This window comes from Calidris pugnax, unplaced genomic scaffold, assembly GCF_001431845.1.
Source record: "Calidris pugnax isolate Ruff unplaced genomic scaffold, ASM143184v1 scaffold25, whole genome shotgun sequence".
NCBI classification, from domain to species: domain Eukaryota; kingdom Metazoa; phylum Chordata; class Aves; order Charadriiformes; family Scolopacidae; genus Calidris; species Calidris pugnax.
The window spans coordinates 7,074,683-7,102,114 of NW_015090805.1; the positions used below are offsets into that span (position 1 = coordinate 7,074,683).

The 27,432-nt window shown below is 44.9% G+C and overlaps 1 protein-coding gene across 2 annotated transcripts in view; it reads left to right on the plus strand.

Moving 5' to 3' along the window:
- Window positions 1-27,432, plus strand: part of RUNX1 (runt-related transcription factor 1) — a 174,474-nt gene that overhangs the window by 118,090 nt on the left and 28,952 nt on the right. The window contains exons 5-6 of one of the 2 annotated variants that reach the window (XM_014938029.1): window positions 4,314-4,418; window positions 22,559-22,750. In XM_014938029.1, the coding sequence (XP_014793515.1) occupies window positions 4,314-4,418; window positions 22,559-22,750 (297 nt within the window). The remainder of the gene's footprint in view (window positions 1-4,313; window positions 4,419-22,558; window positions 22,751-27,432) is intronic. The other variant, XM_014938030.1, reaches the window with a different exon arrangement.

The following is a 27,432-nucleotide window of genomic DNA, read 5'->3' on the forward strand; positions in this document are numbered from 1 at the left end:
AATAATCTCTCATCATGCTAGATGTGATCTCACTGCTCGTTTTGCTTCCAGCTTCCGTCCGATGGGATGCAGACTGAATGCAGACTTCAGGTTCCTGTATTGCAGTGTAGAGCGTGGGCACAACACCTTCAGATGCTTGGGTCTTGGAGGCTGATCTTCACCTTCTGCTAGTCCAGGGCCAGTATTGCTGATCGGGCGCTGGTGGATGCCTTGTGCTTCCTCTTAAGTTCTTGCAGCTTGGCACAATGTCAGGGGATCTTGTGAGCAGTCCTGTAAAGTCATGAGCTGGGGACAACTGGTTTAAGCTACTGTCTGACTTCGGCTGTTGAAACAGCAGTGAGTCTTGAGGGCACTTCTGATAAAAGAGTCTCGAGCAAACCCATCAACAGAGTATCATTTCAAAAGTCAGTATTGTGTTTTGAAGGCTACTGCTTCCAGTATTTTTTCTAGAAGGGTTCTGACCTTAACGCTCTTGAAAAATAAACATTGCCAAGCAATTTTTCCTACCCTAGTTGTGAGCGAAGTCTTGATGGAAGCTGTGAGTCTTCTGCTCTGCCCTTATGCATATGAGGGTATGCTTGATGCCTGTGAGAAGGGCTTCCAAAGGCAGAGCCCTGTCCCACATCTGGAGAATTTAATCCTTGTGCTCATGAGGTGCTATGTGCCTAATATTAGGAGCTGCCAGGGATATTACAGAGAGAACAACAGTCTCTGAAGTGACTTTTGCACCCCAGCGAGGCACAGCTTGACATTGACATCACCCGTCACCCCTTCCAGCATTGACAAAGACTCCCATGATGACATAGCAGCGGTCGGCTTCAATACACTGAGGCATGCATCACAGACCTAAGCTAATTTGTATATGTTTTTATGGGACTGCTTAACCCAGAGGGTCTCAGATTTTGATCCTAGCTAATGCAGGGCTACGTGCTGGCTTGCTGTGACTGCTAGGATGTCATCAAATTGTCATCAGATTATTGGAGGCATCCAAACCAGGCCAGTGTTTCAGAATGCCTTCTTTGGGGTGTTTTGTCCCTCTTTGCAGTCACTAGAGAGTTCAGTCCATCACTTAGGCTCTCTGACTCAATTTTAGTGGCACTCACCCTTTTCTGAGCTGAGCAGAGACACTAAGTGCTCAACCAATAGTTAGGAGGTCCACTTATGTAGGCATCAGAAATCATGGCATTTAATATAGGCTGCAGTGCTGGGGAATCTAAATACAGCCTCCACTGACTAATCTGGTGTTATTTCCACCAGTTTAGTCTGCTGCATTATCTAATATAGGCTCCAGTGCTGGGGAATCTGAATACAGCCTCCAGTGTTATTTCCACCAGTTTAGTCTGCTGCATGTTGCATAGGTATGTGTGTGTGTATGTATGTGCACGTCCTTGTGTGTACGTGTATTATGCAAGCGTATGTTAAAACCAAAAATCTGTATCAATGTTGCATAGGTATGTGTGTGTGTATGTATGTGCACGTCCTTGTGTGTACGTGTATTATGCAAGCGTATGTTAAAACCAAAAATCTGTATCATAACACATAAAAGCAAGGAGGGAGGGGTTTATAGTCCTGCTGTCATCCCAAAAGAGGTATATCCATAAAATACCGATTTCACTAACAATGCCTCCAATCTAAATCTACCTTTGTCAACCAGACACAGAAGTGATGAATAATGCAGAAGCTATGAACAAAAGTGATAAAACCACCTAATAAAGCTAAATGTAAATGAAACAGAATAACCAGAGAAAAAACACAGCCAGAATTATTGGTAAGCAGCAATGAGTGACATGTAGGTTTATGGTTATATAGTCCTGTGGTTAACCAGTATGTGGTTAATGAATAGTCTTCTGTCAACAAGAAGTAAGCTAAGTATCTTCCTGCTTCTGCCAACTTGTGTCACAACCTTATACGGGCTCTGAGATCTAGTCTGTTCTGTAGAAAATCTTGAAAGTAACTTCACCTCTCCTTTATTCTGGTCTTGTAGACTCATAATGTGGCCACATTTTATTACATTTCACTACTGTTATAATTTTTTTTCCGTGTTTCTTTTCTATCTGGGAAATCCACAAGAGCCTTCTACAGAAATGCATGGGCTGCATATTCTAGCAGAACAGCAGGAGCACCTTATGTAATGCATCAGCAGTTGTCAAAAAAACCCCCAAACATACAGGAAGAAAGATGGAAATACTGCAGATTAGTGAAGAGAATAAAGTCTATTTTCAAAGTCTCTTTCAGTATTGGTGATCTAGGTGTCTTATATAGCATATGTAAACTATTTTTGGAAAGAAGGAACATCTACAAGTGCCTCTCTGATATTTGTTAAGCCTAGTGCTATGGGTGATAAAGTTCTTTGGAAGGAAGTTTATTGGAATTTATTCCTCATAGAAGGATCTGTTGTGCTGGCAGGGGAAGAGTAACAAAGCTGTAAAGCTTTAGCATGTAATGTGGTATTTAAAGAATGTTAAGACTTTATTACTGATGCCTCATAGAAGGATCTGTTGTGCTGGCAGGGGAAGAGTAACAAAGCTGTAAAGCTTTAGCATGTAATTTGGTATTTAAAGAATGTTAAGAACACAGTCATCCTTGGTCTGGGTAGATGTAGGACCCAAGAATTGAGGGCCAAAGGCCCTGAGACAGGGATTAGAAATGAGTTTTACTTCTGTTGCAATTATTTTAATCTCAGGGACTGCTTTCTAACGAGGATGTGGAGGTGGGAAGACAGTCGCTCGGGATTTGAAGGCTTGTGTTTCAGCTTCTGTTTTGTCAGGGCTGTGATTCAGGTTTATAGTCAGGTTTAATTGCAGCAGCCAAAGTGGTTAGCATCGCTGGCCACAGGCTTCCTGTGAGGTCGTGGCCAAGACACTTTATCTCCCCACAGTTCCTCATCCGTAGAGTGGGGAGAATACCTCCCTAATTCAGAGGGATGCGATGAGGACAGCTTCCAGTAACAGCTATGTGTGTGCTCGCTGTGATGTTGATGCAGACCATTAGCACCAAAGTAGGAACTGCATTAAGAGAAGTATTGAATTGCAAGTGAATGTGCATAGGGAGGGGGGGAATATTGCTGCTAGAGGCAGGCATTTATATTTACATTTATATTTAAATTTATATTTATTTATATAAATGAGGCAAACAATAAAAAAGGGAAGTCTTAGAAGGGAAGAAAGTCAGCACTCAGGAGGGCTGGAGCCAAGTGGTAAAATGAAGCAGTCAGATCTGTAATGGGAAAGCTTGCACAGCATGTGCCCAAAGGAGGGGAACCTTGATTTTATTACAACAGTTCCTGGTTATCTAACTTGGGGTGATGTCCCTTGATGTCTCTTACTGATAATGAAGATTCCTGTCAGTATCTGAGTCCTCCGTGATGCTGAGATAACTATGCTAAACCTGCTGACGGGCAATGTTTTTATTGTTGTCCAGGCCAAAGCCATAATGAATATGAGGTCTTATCAAAGATGCAGAATGTTACTTTTTAAATAACAAAAGTGCCTGAAGTAAATGCTGCATTGGCCAAAATCAAATCCAGCAGTAGCAGGATCTGAAGGCATTGCAGTCACCAGGGGATATGAAACCCTCCCCAGCAGCCATCAAAATGAGTACTTTTCCCAACTTAGAGCTGTGGCATTCACATAACAGTTTTGAAAAGGCCTTCACAGTTTCCTTACTAAATAATACAGAAACTACGCATAATGCTCTGCTGTGTCTTTATAAAATGTTTTAATTCTCTGTGGACAAGCTGTAGGGATTTTTTTCTTTTTTCCATTCCCTTGTTTCTTGGCATTGCAGTGGCAGATTAGTTTTAAAGGGTTCTGGTTCGCAATATGGAATTGATCTAACACTAGCTTCAACTTTACGATCTGCCTAGGGGAGCTGAGCACCCAGTTCTCTTTAATTTTAACAAGCGCTGTTGATCAGATTCCCGTGGCAGTTTTGGAAGAGTCAGCCACAAGTTCTAAGCCTCTCTGAACTAACACTCTAGAAGCTACAGATAATGTACCAGCAGTCGTGTAGATCAGATAAACTCTAGCTGTTAGGGTTAACCTCCTTTTTTTACAAACAAAGTGTAGATCATTTAAATATAAATTAATTTTTTTTTTTCCCCAAAGCTTTGAGCAGTTGCCACGGAGGGAATGCATCCAGCACCAGGCAGTTGTGAGGTTATACACCCCACTCTCTGGGCACATACCTATCTTCAGATATGGACAGCTAAAGTGTTTTAATGCCATTTGGTGTGTTCGGGTGCTATCCGAAACGAAGAGCACACTTTTTCTCCACATGTATGCTGAGTAATGCTTTTTTTTTTCCCGTTGCAGGGAAGAGCTTCACGCTGACTATCACGGTCTTCACAAATCCGCCACAAGTAGCCACATACCACAGAGCCATCAAGATAACGGTGGATGGACCTCGCGAACCCAGAAGTAAGTCAACTAATGACAGCGTTTGCAGGCCAAGTTGACGGTTTAGTGTAGGGGTTCCTCACCAGCCCCACAAAACCCAGCAGCACCCCATGCATGTGGAGCAGTGGGTATGTGTTAAGCCGAGGCTGTCCTACGAATGTTTTTAATGATGCCTTCCCGAAGCCTTATTTTTCCTGGGTGTCCAGCTGATCTAGAATATGACTTGCATTACATTGCTGAAGTATCTGCCCAGGGAGGACTTGGATCATACCCAAAAGCTGACAGAAGGGATGCTGGTAAAAGGTGGGCAGCGTATACATTACGCATCATTTCTTGCTAGTCTTGCCTTTCAGATGTTAAGAGGATTTTAAAGCATTGGAAACCAATATGTCATTGATCTAACTTCTCAGGCTCAGCCACCCTGTAAAAACAAGTAAGTGCCTGAGAGAGGAGACCTGGCTGCTGCTTTGTGGGGTTCCCTGTAGCTCTTGCTGTTGCATAGCTGAGGAGCACCCACTTTCACAGGCAGCCAATCTTTCCTCCTTTTTTTTTTTTTTTTTTTTTCAAGGATTAAATACAAGGAGGAGATGAATGGTTTGATATCTCCAGGGGAATACCCACACTTTTTTTTTTGCTCAGGAGGTGAGGGCAGGCTGTTTTGTCTGTGGGGTGAAGTGAGGGTGGAGCGGATCTGCAGGTATTAGATGCTTCTGCAGCACCATGGGCTGCCTCTTACCAGAGGCTATCGTTAACCTCAGTCACTAGCCCAAATGGGGCATTTTCATGTTTTGATCAAAATGCCCTGATGGAAATTGAGGTTTGTGGTTAGTTTCTTGCACTCCTCCCGCACGCTTGGCAGAAGTTCTGGCTGTTGCTTAAGTGGAATCGTCCCAGGAGAAGAGAGCAGCAGGATTCAAGCACCCACTAGAGAATGAGACTCGCAGCTTGGGATTGCTTAACTGAGTGGGGGAGAAAAGGAAGGTTTGATACTTTAACTAAAATGCCGTAGAAAACTCATGTCTTGCCTGTGCATTTTCTTCTCGAGCCTTCATTTGCTTTGAGTTGCATCATGATGCTGCATGCATTTAGTGGAAAAATCTGACCTATATTTTTTGGGTTTGAGGCCAGACTTTAAAAGAAATATTGCTCTCAGTATACTGCTTCTTAGTTAGTTTGGGTTACTTTTTTTTAAAAAAAAAATTGTGGTTGAATTGTCCCCGAATATTATCCCTGGTGAACCAGGCAGCTGTGCACATAAAAACAATATTTGTATATGCAAGTTCCAGATTTGCATATGCAATTACCTGGGCATGTTCATAGTTTGCAGACAACAAATAAGCTTCAGTTTTTTGAATATGAGTCTGCTAGAACAGTAAGGAAGAAAATCATCCTGCAGGCATGCCTACTGTTTTAAATCAATTCTTCAGTTGGTATAATAGTTAATATTTAATAAGATTCTACATTTTAAAAAGGAAGTAGAGATATAATACATACTGAAGCAACATACGTATCTTCCCGATTCAAATGTATGTAAACGCTTCCTTGTAAATAATTTCACTGTGTTGTAGGCAAATCAGCTGCATAGTGGAGGAAGCTTTGTGTGTGGCACGAGGAGAGGTCAGACTCCCCCCTCAGCAGGAATGCCCAGGTCCCTTTATCATTCAGCCATTTGTGAAGCAGCGTAGAAGGGGTTACGCTCCTTGCACTTGTCAGGGGGCTGCCAAGCCCCCTCCCTCAAGCTGGAGGGGAACAGATTTAGACTGGAGATTAGGAGAGGGTTCTTCACTGTGAGGGTGGTGGAGCACTGGAACAGGTTGCCCAGGGAGGTGGCTGAGGCCCCTTCCCTGGAGATATTCAAGGAGAGGCTCGACGAGGCCCTGGGCAACCTGGTCTAGTTGGGGGTGTCCCTGCTGACTGCGGGGAGGTCGGACTAGATGACCCTTGGAGGTCCCTTCCGGCCTGGGCAATTCTATGATTCTATGATTCTATGACTTCTCACCAAGGGTTTCTGGATGGCAGTGGCTGTTGCTATCCTTCTGGTATCTCCTCTCCTCTTTATACGTTTGACTGAGATAGGGGTTGGCCTGAAGAGGTACATCACGGGCTGCGAAGGAAAAAAGAAGTGGTGCCCCTTGCATTCTCCATTCTGAGACAGTTCTGGCGGGTTTGGGCTATATGTTTATTTTTCTTTACTCTCAGTCAGTGGGTGTGTCCTGTTTTGCTTTGCTTCAATTAGGTTAGTTACATGCGGAGCCTGTACAAAAAGATTGAGGGGCTGTCACCTCCGCAAACTCACAGAAGATTTGAGGTTTAGGTGTACCAAAATGTGCACGCTGTGTACTGAAGGGATTTAAAATGATAGAAGCCTTCTTGTATTGAGAGTAGAATCAAAATAAAAACAACATCTGGATTAGAGTGCTTTAGTTTCAGCAATCAATATTTGGGAAGGTTCATGCTTACAGATCCGTGACTCGCTCACTTGAGCTAAAGGAATTAGAGAAATACTGAGATGTGTTTTCTAAGATGTCCCCAATTCAGAAGAAATCTGTGGAAGGCAGTAATGGGAACAAAATTAGATACTGCTGTCTTACAGAGATCTAGAAAAAGCATGCTGAAGTCCAAAACCAACTCCAGCAACAGGTTTTGATTCATTTACTTTATGTTTATAATGGTTCTCAGACAGTCTGAATTCTAGCGAGTGCCTGCATTCTCTGGGAAAAATGCTGGAAGGTAAGGGGGCATTTCTGAGGATGGAAGCCATCTGAGGCAAAAGTCAGAACTTCATACCAGGATGATTTTTAGTGAACTTTACAGGACTTAGGAATACCTTTTTTAAAAAAGCCTTTAAGATTGATTAACTTAAGAACTAACAGAAACATTTTCTTTTGTCTTCAGAGAATGTCTGATCAAGAGCAGTTTCTGAGCCAGAATTAGATGGGTTCTCAAAGTGAGGTTTTTTAATGCAAAAGGACAGCCTCTAAACTAGACATGCTTGGGGAAAAAACTTCAAAAAGTAATACAAAGCAGGACTTGAAACTATTTTCAGAAAATAAAAAAATAGTCAAACCAAAGGCTCCAAAAGCAACTATGCAAAGCACAGACTTTTTGGCTCACTGGTGTTTGTGGAGATGTCACGATAGGTAACGACAAGACAGTCTGTATTATCACATGTGCCACCTTCACTCTGCACAAAGGCCTGCAGACTTTGGATTCTTGCAAGTCTCGTACATTTGGTCGCAGTTATTGAGATGGCCAGGTCTTTGCCGAGCAGTATATTTGCCTATGTAACTACTGGATTTGCATTTGCAACTACGATAATTACTCATGCACAGGACTTAGACCATTGTCCTGGTTTTGCCGTTGAATTTCTGGCTGTGCCTATCCATGCGATACCTCTCATCAAATTGTCAGGGCTTGTAAAGAACACCAAGGTACTTAAGAATCTGGCTCTTCCTCCACTGCTTTCATTATGTGTTTTCAAAATCTCTTTTGAACTTAGCATCTTCATTCTCCAGCTCTGAATAAATGCTTATTTTCAAAAATTTTTTTAAAAAATAAATAATACTACACTGTCAGGGAGAAGGGCAAGATGACCTAACCCATCATTTTCTTCTCCAACTTCTATGATTCTATGATTCATAAAGCAATTTATGTTTTTATGAGCTAAGTCCATGGGGAAAATCATTAGCAGTAACCAGATCAAGAGTAGTGCTCCTGATGAAAATACTTTTGGTTAGGAAACTTGGTAGAAATAGTATGACTCTTAAATTAAATATTTCCCTTAGGCCATTTGACCTGCTGTGTATGTCTGCTGAAAAATTAGGTTTTTCTTCTTTTGACTGCTTCTTTCTGTTTTTCTCATTGAATTGTTTTAACCTACATAGCTCTGAAAAATTCACTAATGGACCAGGTGCCTGAAAAATGGCACAAAATGAAAAGGCTACACAGATTTAGCTCCAGCGGGCCTGAGATATCCAAGGTTAATCTGGGCATTAAATGTGATTATCCCGTATTGGATATGTGGTTTTCCCAAATACTTTTTTGGCATCTGTATATCAAAGGGCAGGATGCTGAGGAGTGGAGAGAGAGAGAGAGAGAATAGTATTGCTAAGCAGGATTTGAGTAGGAGCTTAAAAAGCTGCTGGCCCAAGAAGTGCATTTTTAGGAATGGAAATTTTCTTTTGCCTCCTAGCAAAGATAACCAGTGGTGGGGTGGATGCACCTTTGGTCAACCACAGTTAAAGGCACCCTCAAACCCTGATCTGAAGAGATTCTATCTCACTTGTAAGGTTCAGTGAAAGCCCATGGCATGTAGCTGTTTTGTAGGAAACCTTCAAACACCCCCTTGTCGGTCTGAGGTCTTTTTTAAGGAATTCCCAAGGGATAGTGGTTGTAAGTGCACCTGATCGGCTTATCCTTTCCCCTGCCCCATCCAGCCTTTGCCCACAGACCTTGGACTCCCAGAGCAGGTTTTGGGAGGAGAGTCGACAGAGCCTGCAAGGGGCTGGCATCACCCATCCCATGGCAGAAGTGAGGAATGCTCTTCACTTGTCAGTCTGGGGAGGGATGATTCCTCTGAGGGTTCCACATCCCTTCCACCTTCAACCTTTCATGCAAGGAAAAGCCAAACGGTACCTCAAAATACCTTTTCATCTCAGTGAGTTGAAATAACATTAAATGCCTTCATTTCTTGCTTGCTTTCTGCTGCAAATGCCTCCAACTGTTGTAAACTGAGACTAACATCTACCAACGACCAGTTTAGAAACCATGAAAAAATGAATCAACGTGTCATTGGAATAAACCCACCATATAAATTTCGGTCATGGCTTATCAGATCCTTCCATTCACCTGGAGACTTACAGTGCCTAAAGATTACATAGCAGAAAATGCGTAGAGAACAAGGTGGTGCTTCCAAGTTGATTGTCCATGTAACAGAAATACAACCGGGGCTCTTTCTTCCTTTGCTAGCACTAGCTGCGTGCTCCGCAGCACACCACCCTCCCAGTATCACAACCCAGCTTTGCTAACCGCTTTTTAAAAAAAAACTTGGCTGAGGTACTTGCCCCCGAGAGCTTCCAACCCAAATAGACCGTGTACAGACAAAAGAAAGGGATGGGCTGCAAGAGAAGCCGCCGGTTGCGCGCTGCTGGGTCTGTGCCTGTGTGTTTGTGTCCCCGCGCCTCGTTGTCTGTGGGACACTGGTGTGGGCGGGCCAGTGCTGAAATTATGGGCACACTCTGGGGACATTGCTCGTTGGCTTGTGCAATGGTTGTGTGCAAGCGTGCGGGGCAGTTACAAAACGTGGCTCGCTCCAAGTCACGCAGTGACTCGATGCGCTGCTGTCACGCAGTGGGTGCAGGTATTGGTTTCCTTTCTGTGTGTTTCTCATTGAAGGATGGACAAAGAAGAGCAACTGAATCCATTATAAAGTGGTATATTATTGCAAGGGCACGCTGGCAGACCAAAGGGACTGTTTCTGAACAGGCAGGACAGTCCTAGCATCCTCTCAGCGGTCAGGTGAGCTCCACGCTCCCCCAGAGAGGTAAGGGAACAACAGCCTAAAAACACACGTCCTGCAGCTGGGCACATCTGCCCCCGCTGCAAAAGCTGTGCGTGCCACCAGCCCATTTTTCATAGTGAAAGTGCAGAAAGAGTGAAAGAGCGGAGAGCAGCTTGTGCCTTTGTGACTTGGGTTTTCTGAAGAAAAGCGAAGAGTGAGGGGGAAATCGGCCTGTTTCCGTTTTGCATGCACTTTCACACATCCAACCTGACTTGCTCCAGTGAGGTAGCATTGAGCCTTGTGGCTTAGCACAGGACTGTATAGCACAGGACCATCACATAGCACAGGACCACCTGACACTGGACCTTAAAAGTTTAGTTGCAGAACAGTACCAGAGGTCACATGCCTGGATGCCGTCACCTCTGCAGAGCATCCATGGGCACCTTCACAATTTTCAGGTCTCCCATGTCCCAGAAAGACCTCTCCGTGCCCCGCATCCTGGCTGCTTGGCTTGGGATGGTGGTGGAGCATCCCCTTGGGGCAGGGGCAGCTCCAGGCTGGGGTTGCCACGCTTGCCACACAGCTGCTGCAGCAACCCACAGCCCCTGAAAGCAGCGTTGATGGTTCTCCATCAGATGTGCAAGGGATTAGGAGATTTATATGAATGCTCAGCGCTCCCTGGAGTAATTGTGATAGGAAGGATCCTTTTTGTCCTACTCAATAGGTAGGACCTTGATGGGTTTTCAATACCAGCGTCCTTGAGGTTTCATGGTGTAGATGCTTCTTTTCCATATGGAAAAGATGGAACAGGATTATTTTCCCTGGCATTTATCAATCTCGCTGCTGAGTCAGTTAGGAGAGTTGATGTTGGGTGATGCGAGACAGGAAATTTGTCATTTTAGTTCAGTAAATTTGTCAAATGTGTGCAATATGAAATCTTGTGTCAAGACTGCTTTTCTGGGACTGCGGTAGCTTGTGTGTATTTGCTTGCCTAGTTATTTGGCTGTTTTTTTAAAGACACACAGACGTGTTGACAGGACAAGCTCCTTCCTTGCATAAAGTAGGTAAACAGGAAACCAGAGCTGCTGCAGTGTGGGCTAGGAACAGCGCTAAGACTGGCCCAGTCCTATAGAAATTATTTCAACTCCTTTTTTGAGTCACTTAATCCCACACAGGTCTTTTTGCCCCCACCTTGAATTAGTATGATTTTAAATTGAGAATAGGTAGGTAGTTATTTTTCACTTCTTTCACTTTTTCATCTTTGTCAAAGTTTTGGGGTTTTTTCATACTCATTATTTTATTGCCTAGGGGTTGAGCAGCTACAAAGACTGTGGTGAATATTTTTATGTGTTTACCTGTGTTTGCATGGTGGGATTTTCAAGGGCTGTACAGCCTCGGTCTAACTCTCCTGAAATTAGTGGACAAGTACTCCGGAACTGTGACAAAAAAAGAATTAGGTGAATGGATATTACTTCTCAAAATGCTTCCTAAGCAGTCAGTAGGTCTGACTTTCTCCTGTCAACTGCACTTACCTACAAAGAATTTGTAGCCATTAAGCTTGGGGAACAAGCCTTTGGGGAGGGGGAGCTTTTTCCATAGAAATATGAAAAAACACTGCATAGATGCCACTTGTTTTGTTTGGGGTTTTTTTTGTGTGTGTACGTAAAGAAAAGCATTAATATGCAGTGCTCTGGCAAGTAGCTTGGCCATAGGGGATGTGACTATACTGCAGTACCCACTGAAGACCCTAATATCTTTCCAGTGAAGTTAGCCAAGTATCTTTCCTGCAAAGTTAGCTGGTGGTGCTCTGAATCAAAGATTTTTGAGTCTGGTCCTTCATCCATCATGTTACTTCAGCAAGGACAGACTTTCAAATGGCAGTCATTAAACACGAGTGCACAAAAAGTTTGTAGCGGCTGTTGGGGCTTTGCATGAGCTGGGAAGGATGGACTTGTAGGTCAAACCCTGCATTGCCCCTGTCTATTGTGGTTTTAAGGGTGTCCTATAGCCTCTACCCTTCCTTGAAGAAGGTTAGCTAGCAAACCCAAGCTGTTGGAGCATCCGTCAGCAATCCTGCTGTCCCCTTCAGGATTTACCCCCAAATACCTACCGCACTGCTGACAGATGAGAACGTTTCCTGCAGGCGTGGGCTGGAGGGCAGCAGGATCTGGTAGCACACAATCTCTGCAAGCCGCTTCCTTCACCCTGCTCTTTGCAGGAGGTGGGAGAGAAGGCCTTCTCTTCCTCAGGCTCCTAAGGGAGCTGGGAGAAGGAGGAGGGGAACTTTCCCTCCACCTGGAGTGGTCAGACACTCCCATTCACTAAAGAAGCTTTTGGCAGTGCGGGACCTTTTCTGAAGCTTGTGTTTTTGAGGAGTTGCCTGACTTACAGGTTTACCAAAACAACACGTGTCAAAGAGAAAGGCTGGATGAAGCTGTGTGGCACTTTCAGTGAACAGCCCTGTTTTCTTCGTGAAGTATAACTGGAAGGGGTGAAAATCCATCTGCACTGCAGTCCCTCCCAGCTTCATCTGCCCTGGATTATCAGGAGGTGCAGCAGTTTCCTCCTTGCAGGCCCGTACAAAAACACTGCAGGCTTTTGCTTCATCCTCTGTCACCCGTTGTGAAGAATGCAGAAAGGACTTTTGCTCTTGCCTCTCCATTTGTGCCCCTGCTCTTTGCTCATCCGCTGCCATTGGGAATTGTAATGAGTAAATGCATTTTCTATTAGTGTTAATGACAAGTCTTGGTCAGACTGTTCCAATGTCAGTGCGGGATGGGTCTGTGCAAAGTGTGAGAGCAAGCAGTGCTTCGGAGAGGCCACCTCGACTCTTCTGAGTCGTAAGAGAAAGATTTGTCTGTTGTATGAGAGCATGATGTGCTTGTTAATACCTGAAACACATCCTAAAGAGAGGGAAGGATGGAAACATCTTCCTTGCCTTCTTTAATCATGGAAGAGATAAGGAACAGCCTGTACAAATGGGAAGAGACACAAGAAAGATTTTAACCAGCCACAAATGAAAAGTTGATATATATTACAGCACCCAACCTTTATTCTTCCTTTGCAGAGGGTTGTACTTTGAGTCCATTAAGCACGACATGCATCAAGCCTTCTTCTCACAGCTGACCAGTCCAGAAAAGCCAGGCTGTCTCATAACCTTAGCACATAAAGCTGCAGAAAAATTTAGGCGACAGTGTTGATTTAATTATTCAGGATTCTGTTTGTCTGAGTCTGTCTGCCTCTCCTACCTACACCCTGCATTATGGGCTGTTCTTCATTACCTGCTCTACCTATCTTCGCAATCTAGCCGCAAACAGTTTTGGTTGACCACACCACTTCCCTCTTGAAAGTTAATACTGTTTGACTCATTCTGTACTGCTAACACCAAGCCAAAGAAAACAAGCCAAAGAATAACCTGCTTGTATGCAGTTTGGAAACTTCTCAGAGGCCCTGCTTTCAAAATGCTATACAGTAGCTTACTATATCTCTCTGCAGCTGCAAAGAAAATGAGGAAAGCAAAAAATGGTTCAAGAACCTAAAATAAAGACTAGGCAGAACCACATGAAATTTATGAGCTTTCAGTGAACTGCAGTCCTGTGTAGGCACAATGGAGCATTAGTACGGAGGAGGGACTGCTTAGTAACCTGCAGATTAAAATATCCAAACTCTTTTCTTTGGTAAAAACAGGTATTTTCAACTATTGTGTGGAAACACCAGTCACCAGTCTTGGTAAAAGCGAAGGTCTTTAGTTCAAGGGAAACGCATAGCCCAGCTATATACTTTTTTGGACAGGAGCTAAGATTTTTCAAGTCATCAAAGTCTGAATGATCAGTATCCATGGGGAGTAAATTTACTTTTGTGTTGCCAAATTCCCCTGGCTTACATAAACAGTGAGCCACAGGACTTGACCTTTAAGTTGCGGGTCCCTTGTTCAGCTCTGTCTGAGGCTGAATGGTGGAGACCTTTTACTGTCCGGAGGTATTTCAGTGGACTGATGAAATGGGTTTCTGTCTAAGCTATTTCTGTGCCCTCCCATGCCGTGATGTTTGTACAACCCGCTTTCCTGTTTGTTTGTCCCCGCGGAGGCACTGCAAAGGTGGTAAATGCTGTCATCCCTTGATTTTCCTGCTCAGGCTGAGGGAGAGGGTTCAGATTCATCCCACCTAAGCTTACACATGTGATTAAAGTGCCTGGTTATGGAGCCTGGTCTCCTGTATTCAGCAGAGAGACAACCTTCTCCCAAGGGTGGCTCAAATGGAAGCTTGGTCCTTGCTGCCTGACCCTTCTGTTTCTGCAGCTTTTGTTTGGACAGAGGTGTCTTTTTGTGCCTGTATTTTTCTTGGTCGTTTGCTGAGCTGTTGGTTGGCTGGTTGTGCTTCATTCTGCACCTACTGTCTCATACGTATCTTCAGCTATGATGTCTCAGCCCATGGCTGGAGGGTATTCTTATGGCGGTTTGTACGTGTGGGAAGATGCAAACTATAAAGAAACAAAAGAGGCTTTTGGCAATGAGATGCTTAAGTTGGGAGTCATTCAAACTTTGTCAAGGAGTCGGGATTTTTAAAGTATATACATTGACACGGGGGAAAGGGAAAAGAAAGCAAAGGGTATAATTTTGCCCACTAATTTAACTTTCATGAACAAGTTCGTCCCTCCAAACTCCTAGCACTTGGTTCCCTTACTTTTACTTTGCTGCCATGACCTAATTCCTGGGGTGAACCCGCAGAATAATTGCACTTCCATGACAGAAATAGAGGACACATATATGTCAGATTCATCAGAAGTTTTGGTGGATCCGTGGCAAGCAAAATAATTGTTTTGAATGGAAATAGGTTTGTGCATTGCTATTTGTTAGTACAGGCCTCACCAGCAGAGCTGGGGGGAGAGGAAGTATATTTCCTGCCTTGCAAAAATTGCCAAGGTTGCTTTTTCTGGCTGTGGCACCTCAGGGTAGACGTGAGGCTTTTCATATGTTCGTCAAGAGGCAGGGAGAGAGCTGGAGGGACCCAGCCCAGAGGAGCCCACAGTCTCGCAGTCAGCAGCCTCCGCTCATCCCTTTTCCTGGGGACATTCCCCACTGGAGCTCTCCCGATGCAGCTGGATCATGAATCAGTGATGAAAAGGGTTCTCAGCCTGCAATTGGGACACTCACCTGGAAAACAGGAAACTGAAGTTTGTTTTCTAGTATAGATCAGGCAAGAGGGGCTCTATTCAAGAGACAAGAGACTCTTCTGCCTTCTCTTGTTTGTTCCAGGGCATGACTCACTCTCATTGCAAATTTTGCTCTACCTATAGCATTTATTTGTGTGGTTTTTTTTAAAAAAAGCACTGATTTAAAAAAGAAGAGGTAAGAAAAAAAAAAACAAAGCCAAAATAATGTTTACTTGCTGTTAAAACACATAGGAAAAAAATGCACCAACTGCTTGGGGTGCATGCCGTGACAGTGGGGTGACTAACCCTGCAACGGAGATGCAAGAAGCCACCTAGGGTTTCCCCCAGATGAAGTGGGAAGTTACCGGAGAGCAGGGAACGTGCCGTGTAAATCTTTGTTCACTTTGTTGGTATCACTGAACACTCTTTCAACACACAGCCAAATTGATGACCTGGTGGAAAGGACCAGCAAAGATTGTACCTGAAACATCTAGTCTGGCTGCAGTTACTTGGAGAAACAAGCAGATTTTTCCACAGAGACACTGAAAGGATGAGGTTTGCCAAGGAGCTGATAGGAGGGTTTCCTGATGTCAGTCTGTCCATGCTTGGTGTTGCTTGGCATTCTGCTTCTGAAGGGCAGCTGGATGTCAGCCTGGCCATCGAGTCATGTAATATCCAACCTTGTTCACATGTTTCCCAGCACCTCGTGCCTACAGTCAGGTCGAGTCTGATGACGAACACTGATTCTGCTGGTAATTACAGACATTGCACGAAAACGTTTAGCATAATGTCCTGTCTACCGTGATGTTCCTTCTGTCTGGAAAGAAGGCTTGCATTGTACAGTGCTTAAGAAAAAGAGCAAAAAAAAATAATTGCTGATGAGTCTACTTGAAGGTCTGACTACCATCACTATTATTTTTCCTTACCACAGCAATAATATTTTTAACTGAGGGAAAAGAAAATATCCTACTGTGTGTCTAATTCCTTTTTCAGGAACATTTTACATTATATTTTTGACACTGTACAAGAGGTTGGTGAGCTCTGGTGGTGTCCTGTACTGATCCTTCTAATGCCTGCGTGTAGTATGAGTCTTTTCACTTTTCCAAGTGATGGAGGCTAGAGAGGAAACCACTCTACAGATTGTTTTTATTTTCGAGCCAGATTTCCTAGAGGCCAGTGGGCTGCCATGTAATAATGTTTAGTGCTTTACGCAAAGCATGTGCATACATCTCAGGATTGGGTCAGGTCTGTTTGCAAACACAGCAAACGGCGTCCTAGAAAAGTTATACTACCTGCATTTTCCGTGCAGATAGGAAATCAGGCAAAAAGAAAGGGCAAAGTAATTTATATCTGGAATATCTGCTACATAGAAAAATATTACTGGTTTATGCACTTAAGGTACTATTTCTACTGTTAGGAAAAAAATGGTTTTTGCAAGCAGGATAGCTGATTTTCAAGCATTTGCATTTCCCAGCTTGGTAGTAATATAGAAGCACTATACTTTAATTCACCTTTTTTTACACAAATATATCATTTTTTACACTAAAGATAGTGTGCTCGCTTCCTAGAATAATGTGAAAGAGTGTATTTTCTTCTCATCCTTCACTATGTACAAAATAATTGGATTTATTTTATCTCTGTGGCACAAAACAATGCTTACCACTTTATTAACCAGACACAATGAAACATGGCTTATTTTCTACCCCACTAGAGCTGGAGCCAAACCAAAGCCCTGAATACAAACAGCCCTGAAAAGAGGAGATGCTTGGATCAAGGTCCAACACGGTTCCAAAGCAGCCAGCTTTCATTAAACCAAAGTGTCGGGTCTCCTCAGTCACTCCCTACTTTGGCAAAGTCTGGCCAGATGCTGTATTTTCCTGTGTATAATGCACTTTCTGGAAGTGAAAAGTACCCCTTCCAGTACCTGAGAGGGGCCTACAGGAAGGCCGGGGAAAGCCTGTTTAGAAAGGCCTGCAGTGACAGGATGAGGGGCAATGGCTTTAAGCTGGAGGGGAACAGATTTAGACTGGAGATTAGGAGAAAGTTCTTTACTGTGAGGGTAATGGAGCACTGGAACAGGTTGCCCAGGGAGGTGGTTGGGGGCCCTTCCCTGGAGATATTCAAGGAGAGGCTCGACGAGGCCCTGGGCAACCTGGTCTACTTGGGGGTGTCCCTGCTGACTGCGGGGAGGTCGGACTAGATGACCTTTGGAGGTCCCTTCCAGCCTGGACAATTCTATGATTCTATGATTCTATGAAAAGTTTCCATTTCCACCTGGGAAAAGGCAGGGCAGAGGAGAAAGGGGGAGCTGTTCTGCTCCCCTTGGGAAGGAAGTGCTCTGCTTTATTAAACTCCCCTTATACTATCTCTACGCAAGTACAACCTGCTGATTTTGGGCAGCGAACTTGTGGGTAATACACAGAGGAACCTGTGGCGCTTCTGCTTGGCTCTGCCTCCGGCTGGGATGCTCAGCAGCCATGAGCCAGTGAGTGTCCATCAGACAGCTGGTGCCCCAAGCCCAAACCTTTTGCTCATGTTAGTACCTCCTGAAGCACCAGCTCCAAACAGCTGAATTTATGAGTGAATGAGAGCAGGTGACAGAGTGTACTGTGACTGAAAAGAGAAAAAAAATGTCCATTAACCCATTCCAACAGTGTTTACTTGTAAAACAGTCCTGGGTACCCACAGGAATTTCGGTAGCTTCAGCTGGCAGAATGAGAGTGATGCCTTTCCTTAGCCTCTGTTTTACTTGCTTCTCCCCTTCTGAACCTGAAAGGCATCTAAGTGACACTTTTAAAAGCTAGGTTAAAAGGAAGGTAATGGGACACCTCTTTCTTTTTCTGCACCTGGAGTGCTGCTGCCGTCTCCGTGGGGCCGGCTGCAGTGTGAAACTCGGACCCAGCAACCGTTCCCAATGAGTGCCCGATGTCCACAAAAATGGGGACTGCTGAGGCACTTTTTTCTTGTTGCTTCCACATCCAGAGCCCCGACCAGCTGGCCACGGGCCAAGCCGAGTGCTCCACAGTCTGTTAAAGTCTATAAAACTGCATTTCCCTCCCATTAAGAGGGAAAGCGCTTTCATGTTGCGTTGCTGTAAAAAGTATCGGAAAAGCTAATGTTTTCTCTGCCCTGTTTGCTTTAAAAAAAACCCGTCTGACCTGAGGCAGTATTTGAAAGGGACAAGAAAAAAAAAGTCTAACACAACCCCCCCCCCCCCAAATCCTGTGATTTAGCCCAGCAGGCTGGATGTCCTATTTATTGCAGTGTCTCAAACACTGACCTTGCAACCCAAGGGAAAAAAATGCAGCCCTTTTCTTTCTTCTGCTACTACCTGTGAAATGGCAAAAAGTATGAAGATGTGGGGAGGAGAGTGAAAGGGCATGGCACATGAGTGGGGCCGTCTCGTGGCAAGCTGTCTCTCTCTGTGACCTCTGGGCCATGGTATTCTCCATTCAACAGCCGGAGGTTTGATTGACTTCCATGAAGTCCCATCTGATTTGCAAAATTTTCGTGGCAGATCTTTGTGGCAAAACTGCCATCTTAGCAGAACCACACCAGTTTCCAAGCACCTTCCTGCTGCTCTTTTTCATCCTGCATCATCACACTGTTCTCCTGGAAAGGAGAAGCCTGGGCTTGTGGTGACCGCACTGAGCGTCTGTCACAGGGTCACTGCCTGACTATGGGCAGGTCACCTCATTTCTCTGTCATTCAGTTTTCCAGCTATAAAAGGGGGATAATAATAGTCCTGGGCTTTACAGGGGTGAACCAAGGATACCATGCCTGCTCTTTAAGCGAGGTGTTTAGAGGGTAACTTCAAAGTAAAGCTAATAAACGCAAAAATACAAGTCACCCTAGCAAAGCTCTGCCTGTGCATTTATAGTGGCTTGGGAAAATCATTTGTATTTGTTAAATTTTTCTGACACAGTCCTTTACCTTCCTGCTGCAGACCTTCACGCAGAACAGGTTCTGTGTTGCTACCTGTAGCAGTCAGCAAGGGAGAAGAGGGGAAATAGCTCTTCTGATTGCGGGGGGGTGGAGAAGAACCACTTTTGGAGCTGCATCTTGAGGTGACAATTGCCTGATGTTTTTTCAAGGTGGTTCCCACCAAAAATCAGAACATATGGACAAAAACAATAGCAGGGTTCCCCTCAGAAGGAACCGGCTGGTGCTGGTCTTTCCTCCCCAGATGCATTGACACAAGTGGGATTTCCACAAGCCCAAGGGATGAGGCAGATCTCAGGTTCAGCAGGATGATCTGGAGCAGCTCAGGGCTGGGGTGGGGGACGTCCAGGAGCTTTGCTTGGTGGATGCCTGGTGGAGACATGCAGAGATGCTCCCAGCAGCTCAGAGGGAGCTGGCCTGGGAACGGGGTGCCCCGTGGTGACCTCAGGAGGATGCTGTGCCTGGGTTGGTTTGCCCTGCTTGCTGCCAGCGATGCTGGGTCGGTGAGAGCAAGCTGGAGTTTGTCTGCCCTGCCCGGCACACATTTAGTGCTTGAGCGAGATTCAAAGGGGAAAGTTAATTCTTGCCTCGCTGGCCTTAATGCAGCCCTTGTCCTGTTGGCTTAGGAGGAAAGGCTCACCTCTGTGCGAGGGTGGCTAGCACACCGGCTGGCACTGCCAGGACACTTGGTTCTGTGCCAGGAAGGCAAAATTCCGGATGCCGGGAGGGCAGCACCGGCGAGGTGGGAGGAGAAAGTAGGGTAGCAGGAGGTTAAACTTGGCGTCGGTGCACTTGCTTTCAAGCAGAAGACGTCTGAGCGGAATTTGAAATTAGGAATAAATTGCATCGGGGGAGAACAATTTGGGAGGACCTGGCTCTTGGCTCCGCGACCTCTGGGTTCAGCCTGCTGAAGCTTAAAATAATTCAAATGTATGAGGTATCTTACACATCTTGTATGACTCCGCGTGTTTGCGTTCAAGTCTGGTGTTAGAAGCCCAAGGCTTGAGGCAGCGTCCAGCTTTGCGCTGCTGACAAATGAAGCATTTGCTCTTGACCAACCAGAATGTCAGATAAAAGTCTTTTTCATCTTCTCTTCACCCTTCCTTTTTTTTTTTTTTTTTTGGAAGCATTAATGGGGCTCTTTAATGATGAAACCGCTACTATATAATATGTCTTTCTATATTTTAATTTTTTTTCCCCCTCTTGGGATAATTTACAGCACAGTGTGGAATCTGAGACAGTTCAAGCTGTGCCAAAGGGCCTGGCAACAGGAAGAAATGCCGAGCCACTGTGATTTGGAACCATAATACAAGTTATAAAATTTAATTTTAGAAATGCAGCTACTGGGAACTGCTTTTAAATGCACATTTTCCTTTTAGTGCATAAAATGGTCCTGTGTCTTGATTGAGCTGTTAGGGTGGCTTGAAAGAGTGCTCTGTAGAGTAAGGGGCGTACAGAGTTCTTCAGACATCTTTTGCTGTTTATGTGCTGATACTCAAAATTGGAAGCTGGCTGTTCGTGAATGTTTATGTATTAAATACTACAGGGATGTGTGGAACAGGGGCAGGGTGGATTATTTTCAGGAGTTTTGTGCCGGTCTGTTTCACTGCTGTAGCCATGAGTTGAGAGAGGACTTGCTGTAGGAACACCACTGGCCACCTCCTTGCAGGGAGGATGGAGATGCAAAGAAAGCTGCAGAAGGCAACTCTTTATGACAAGAAAATGAAAATCAGGACCAGATAGACAGCAAACCATGGTGCTCAGCAGAAACCTTCTTCAAGGGAGCAAGTAGAAAAAAAGATGTTTGACCTCTGGGCTAGAGATTTGACATGCATTCCCATTAGGGTAACAGTGTCCTATGGGAAGAAGGGGAAGGGATAAGCCACAAAGATTCATGAGGCAGCTGGTTTCCTGAGACAAATGCAACATGCAGAAATGGGATTGGCTTTGGGGAAAAAAGAGGGATGATGACATCTGGTGCTCCACAAGAAGGTTCCCGAGCAGAAGGAAGGTAGGAAAATTACATTTCTGGAGCTGAGGATACACTCCATTGACTACGTACAGAGAAGCTAAGGATATGTCCTCGTAGACTCATTGCAGTCAGTATCTTGCCCTCTATTTCAGGAGAGTATCTTTGAAAGGATAACTTGTGTACCAGAGACAGTCTGCTTTTGGGCTTTTTGCTGAAGGGCAATTTTCTGTGATCTTTAAGAAGAAAAAGCCCTATTAGGGGATGGGGGGAAATGGCAAGGGAAAGTTTTGATTCCACCTGGTTGGGAATATGGCTGAACCATCCTACTTCACCAAACAGAAGTCTGCTAGGGGAGGTTTCCATTTCAGCCCCAAAGCGTAGTGTCAGCAGCCTTCCAGGACAAGATACCCCACTTTGGAAGGCCATCTCATAAAACTGGAAACCAATGGACACAAAAGTGGTTTGCAAAGTCTCAACAATAGGTTAGATCTTAAGAGGGTGGAAGAAGGATTTAAAACTTGTGCTTTCGCCATGCCTACCAGAGAGCAAGAGCTCCAGCAGATGAGATGTCCCTCTTGCATGCTCTGTGTGTGCTGTCTTTGTGGTTACAGGTTGACACACAAATGATCCCAGAGCAGAGCAGACACAGGCAACAGATACAAATGCATTACCTTGCTCCTCTCATACCTCTCGCTGCTGCTAGCTAAGGCTTATCTTGAAATCAGTCCTGCCCATGATGAGATATGTCTCTGCCCTTCCAGCTGAATCGGGACGTGCCCCGGTGCTGCACTGAGCTGGGTCTTTCCAGCATCTTCCCCATCCCTTCCCAGCCCCTCAGGGCTGCAGCACCAGAGCTTCATGGGGACTGTGCTCCAAGGGCTGCCTTGGGGGTTGCTGGACCCCCCAGCTCCCATGTGGCCATGGCCACATTCACTGTGCACTGGCCGATTCTGCAATGTCAGCATCTACTCTCTTATAGCTGGATGTCTGGTGCGATCTCATGTTTTGGCAGCTTCCAGCACCACTAAGAGAGACTTCATTACCCTGCAGTTTCAATTCTGCCAGCTTCTGTTTCTGTCTGTAAAACCATTGCTAAAGGATCCAAAAATGGGATTTGTTTGGGTTTGTTTTTTTTTTTTTATAGCCCCATAGTACTTGTCTGATTACGACAATCTGGGATTGCATTTTTGAGGAGTTATTCTAGTGCAGGTTTAGCACAGGGGCCATTTGATGTCTCCTCCTTTTGTGCATCACCACAGACAAGCCTCCTTTTAGAAATGTCCCTTCTCTCTGAGAGAGGTGTAAGAAGGCATGGCTTATTTTCAGTGGATCTGGTTCTTCACAGTAGGTCATGTCTCAGACTGCCCCATGATCCAGTGACGATGCATGACTGGTTTGTGTCTTCTGTGCTTGTAGAGAGGTGGTTTCAGTTTAATTTCAGACGGCCACTAGCTGGTTAGTTACATTGCCAGTGGATGAGGGGTTAAAAAAAAAAAAAAATTTAAAAAAAAAAAAAAATTTAAAAAGAAAAAAAAGTCAACAGACCTCATGTATCAGTGAGATTTTCTGATCTTTTTCCCCCCCCTCCCACAATAGGACATCGTCAGAAAATAGATGAGCAGACAAAGCCTGGGAGCTTGTCCTTTTCAGAGCGCCTGAGTGAACTGGAGCAGTTGCGTCGTACGGCCATGAGGGTCAGCCCACACCACCCAGCCCCCACACCCAACCCACGAGCCTCCTTGAACCACACCACTGCTTTTAACCCTCAGCCTCAGAGTCAGATTCAGGGTAAGTACCTGAAATCCTCCCCCCGCTCATCCACCTCCACCCCGTCAGCCTGTGGAGCGTGGGGGCTCACAGGCGTCGCCCCCTTGTACCTCCAGCTCTTCTGGACTCTCCTTGGCCACCTTTAATGAGTGAGAGCCTTTAATGAGAGAAAGGAGGGGCTTCCTAACATATGTCTGTGTATCTAAAGACCTTACAGCTTTTAAGGGGTCCGTACTGTCTTGTCTTGCCCGTGTCAGCACAGCTCATGGTGTTAACCTCACCTGTGTCAGAACCGTAACGTCTTGAAAGACGCTGTTTTCTTGCAAAGACGCATTATGGCAGGCCTTTTTCTATGTGTAGGTGGATTGCATATTTATCAGTTACATCACGTGCTTGAATGAGAGAGGAATACCGTCACCGCCTTGCTTTGACCTTTCCCAGGAAGGCAGTAGCAAAGAAAGCTTTGCAAAGTGCTTTGTCCCCTGAAGACGACCTCTTAGTGCTAAGACTTTTAACACAGGCAGGCTGGTTTGAGCGTGTTTCTGTAGCTGGTGGTTATCCAGTGGGTTTTATTTGAACAAAAACCTGCAAAACGGTGACTCATGAGTCTGATTTCCTCTGAGGCTCAGGCTCAGATGATGCCAGTGAAACCAAGTCATCTAACTTGAAGTCTTTTCTGCCGCCGCTAGAGCTGAGTCTGTCCCTGCTAAAACCAGCTCGGTCCCTGGGACCAGCTGGAGCTCAGTGAGCAGTGAATCAGGTCACTAAACCGTCAGCTGACATGGGGTTTTTGCAAAATGTGTATCAAAATGCAGATTCGTAGTGAGATGCACCAAAAGGGAGGGTGTGGGACAGCATTCCTTTTAGCAAATGCAGTTCCTAATGGAGTTTTCCTCTATTCTTCTGACCAGAATGAAATGGCCTTAGTTGAGGTTTTCTGCTGGGGTTTTGGGGAGCAATAGTTACCACAGATCAGAATGAGGGGTTTTTATGGCACTTGTTTTTAACACCAGGGTACCCTTTGTTGCGTGCAGAAAAGGTCATTGTTTACCTAAGGCAAATGCTTGTTACTTCCTTCTATTCCCAGGTGTAGGAAGGTCTTTGGCTTAGTGAGATCTACTGCAAATCTGCCGTTGCCTTTGCTGTGAGGGGAAGGGGGCATGATGGAGAAGCACGGGAAATAAGTCAACATGCTGTCCTGTGCCATACTGTAGAAGGAGACGGGCAAAAAGACAGTTGGAAGGATCACCCCGCTCCTTCCCTCCCTGGAGCCACGCCAGGTTCAGCTCAGGAGAAGGCTCCTCTCCCAGCCCCTGCCAGTCCCCTCACTTAGTCCTCTGATTTGCGGAGCGAACCGCCCCGGGTTCCTCCTGCGCACAGCTCCCTTCCTATAAAAGAAAACGCACATATTATTGTGGCTACTCAGCAGCCAGCAGCTACGTGGGTGGAGTTATCGGTCGCAGGCTTGCATTCTTCAGCTTCTTGGGAACACTATATGCTTAGCAGAGTATCAGGTTTAACGTCGAGTATCCCTCTTCCCTGGTTCCCTCTGAAAGTCCCTCGCTTGTTCAACTTCAGAGCGATGGGCTTTTCACGCCCGGCCGGGGATTCAGCTGCTCTCTCCAGAAATACTTTTAGTACTTTGCTCTCGCTTTGCTCTTTGCAAACAAGATTTTAATGCATTTCACCTGCAGACGTAGCTCAGAAAATGATGGCAATCAAACAGCTAATGTCTCCTCATCGATACCCTCCTTTTCACTTCTTCCTCCCGGTTCCCCTTTTCCTTTGCCTCCAAAATGTGTGTGTTATCCATCAAGCAACTTGTTGAGGCTTGCAGTTGCTATCAGTAAAAAATAAGCCCCAAACTGAAGCCTCCCTCATTTAGGACCGTCTCTGCTGCAGACGCCTTTTAATTTCTAAGGCTCATCTTTTCAGGGTCATGCTATCACAGCAGGGAGAAAGGGCTAGGGTGGGAAGGACCTCCAGCACTATCATTTTTTCCTCAGCGTCCAAAGAATGATTGGGTTTTGGGCTGATGTCCTGTGAGACCTCTAGGGAGTTGGGATATTTTCATTTTTAAATTTTTAATAAAGAGCACTGCATTCCAGAATGCAGACCTCCCAAAATGAAACTTTTGACCTGCTCCATAGCATGGCTGTACCTGTCTGTACATCTTTGCATCCTGAAACACTTTTATTGGCACCCTCCCACTGAAAAGAGCACAGAGTGCTTTTTATATAGGCATAAAATAAACCGTAAACCCCCATACATTGCTAACTTCCAAGTAGTAGCGTTAAACTTTGCTTTTACTCACACCAATATGAATCACAGGCTACTTCTCTGTTCATCCAAGTCCAATTATCATTTTTTAAAAAACAAAACTAACTCAAAATAGACATCTCAGACTAGTTCTTGGATTTAAAGGGGCAGGTTGCCATGCCGCTAAACCACTGTTTATTTGTTGAGGTTTTCATCTATAAAAGGATTGAGGTTAATTTTAACTTCCTATTTTACCAAGTCTTGAATTTGAGCATAAAGCTTCTTGTGTCATGGATACAAGTCCAAGCAAGTAAAGAGACCATAAATTGCTATAATCGAGTTTTATGCTTCTTTCATATCACAAGGAGGGAGAAAGTACACCTGTTCGTTTAAAAGCTCTAACCATAGCCAATTCACAGACCAAAGGGGAACAGAAGGGGAGAAAAAGCTTCCAACACATCACACATGGTTTAAGTTGAAAGATTACTTTGTGCCAGTACCAAGCGTATAATGTCAAAGGATTTGACCTACACGCACAGGGTAAGGAAATTCAGTTAAAGCTCCAAACCCAGCCAACGCTTCAACCTTAACTCACCCCTTCCTTTGTACAGAGAGGAAAAGAAAATAGACAGAGCCATCTGAGCTGTGCTGGCCTGTTGTTTAGGAAAGTTTAGGCAAGACCCTTGATGAGCATTCAAGTTTATATATATAATAACTACAAATAAATCTATCTATATATTATGGTTGAGTTTCTTCTAACACCAGCTTGAACCAGATACTAAATACATAATTACTGATTTTACAGTGGCTAGTGTAAACCAGAGTAGGTAGATCTGTAATTCAAGAGTTTTACATAAATATGAATTTAAATGGTTTCTTTACAGTATGATTCTTTTCGGGGCCAATAGAAATATTTTAAATGTGTAAGTCATCAGACCAAGAAGATATTCTTTTGGAGGCATTAAAGTTGAGTTAATAAATTGCATAAATAAATTTCTATCTGGTGGGTTTAGGAATATAATCCAAAAATATGTGCAATTAAATAACTTTTTTTTTTTTTAAATTAACCCAAACACTGTTTCCAACTGGTGATTAATTAATTACCTATACATTTAAAGAAAAAAGAAAAAGCTATTTCTCCTGTCTAGGGAAAGCAAATAATCACTGTAATCACTTTAAGCTACATGCTTCTGGTTCTTTTTGTACTTTTATAGCCTTAAGAATATCTGAGTTTGCTAGCTAGCTTTTTTTTTTTTTTTTAATTTTGTAACCCTATATGTTAAGTTTCAGCTGGGACCATGATTTTATGGCCAAGTCTAAAACCCCTGGAAACAAGAGGCTGTAATAAAATTGCTGACAGATCCTTAAGTGAAGCAGCAGAATTAGCACCGATAGCAAAGCAAGGGAGATCGTTTAGAGATCAGCTCTTTGAATTAGCAAGAAACATAATGACTGAGAGATTATTTTGTTACAAGCCAGCCTTTTGTCTTCCTCCAGGTGCAATATGCTTTGTTTAAGAGACATTTCAAGGTCCTTGCTATCGTAATCTCATGGCACCAAAAACAGCCCAAGTTTATCAGGGTTCCCATGAACCGGTGAAACACAGGAGTGGAGTCAAGGGCAGCCTTTAAGCCCAGGAATTAAAATGGCTTTGTTCCTACTATCCTGTCCCGATTTTTAATATTTCCACTTTTAAATCAGCTTAATAGGCTGTAGGTTAATAGAGTTAGAGGCATTCACAAAGCAGCGTTGCAGAGTGGGCTCCGACGGGGCTGTTGTTCTGCCTCCGCATTTTGCTGCTGCGAGATGCAGTTTTCGGGTGCTTTTGAGAACGCGGATTGACGTGCTCGTAGCTCCCTGCCAAAACAGATAAACAAGCTCTCAAGATTAGGGGCTCGCCAGCTCTTTCCATTGTGCAATGGCACAAAAATGCCGATACTTTTACGTTCTCTGTGGACACATCTGCCGTCTCCCCGTCTTGCCTGAACGCAGCGCGCTCGCAGAGGGAGCACATGGCGCTTTAATGGTGTAGCATCCCATTTCCACTCGATTAACCGCCTGACCTCTCCGTCCCAAAATACCCTCCCTGGCATGACGAGCGAGTGCCCGCCTGAGCTTGGCACCCTTCCTATCGCTGCCGGTCCTGCCTTCTCCGGGAGCCGGGGGAGTAGCCGGGGGTGAGTTGTGCCGGTGGGCAGCGCGGGCAGTGCAGGCAGAGTAGCTGCATCATTCCCCAATCTGTACAGCCAGGGCTGCCGAGCTCCCAGGCTCCAGCACTTCTCCTGGATGTGCGGGAGCCCTCCTTCCCAGCCCTGGAGTACAGTTCCCCCACCACGAGCCAGGTCACGAACGTTTTGCTAGCAGCCAGGGGAGATCCCCTTTGATGGAGCTCCCCTCCATCACCCGTCTCCTGGGGCAGGCAGCCAATGTGCTGAATGCGTGCT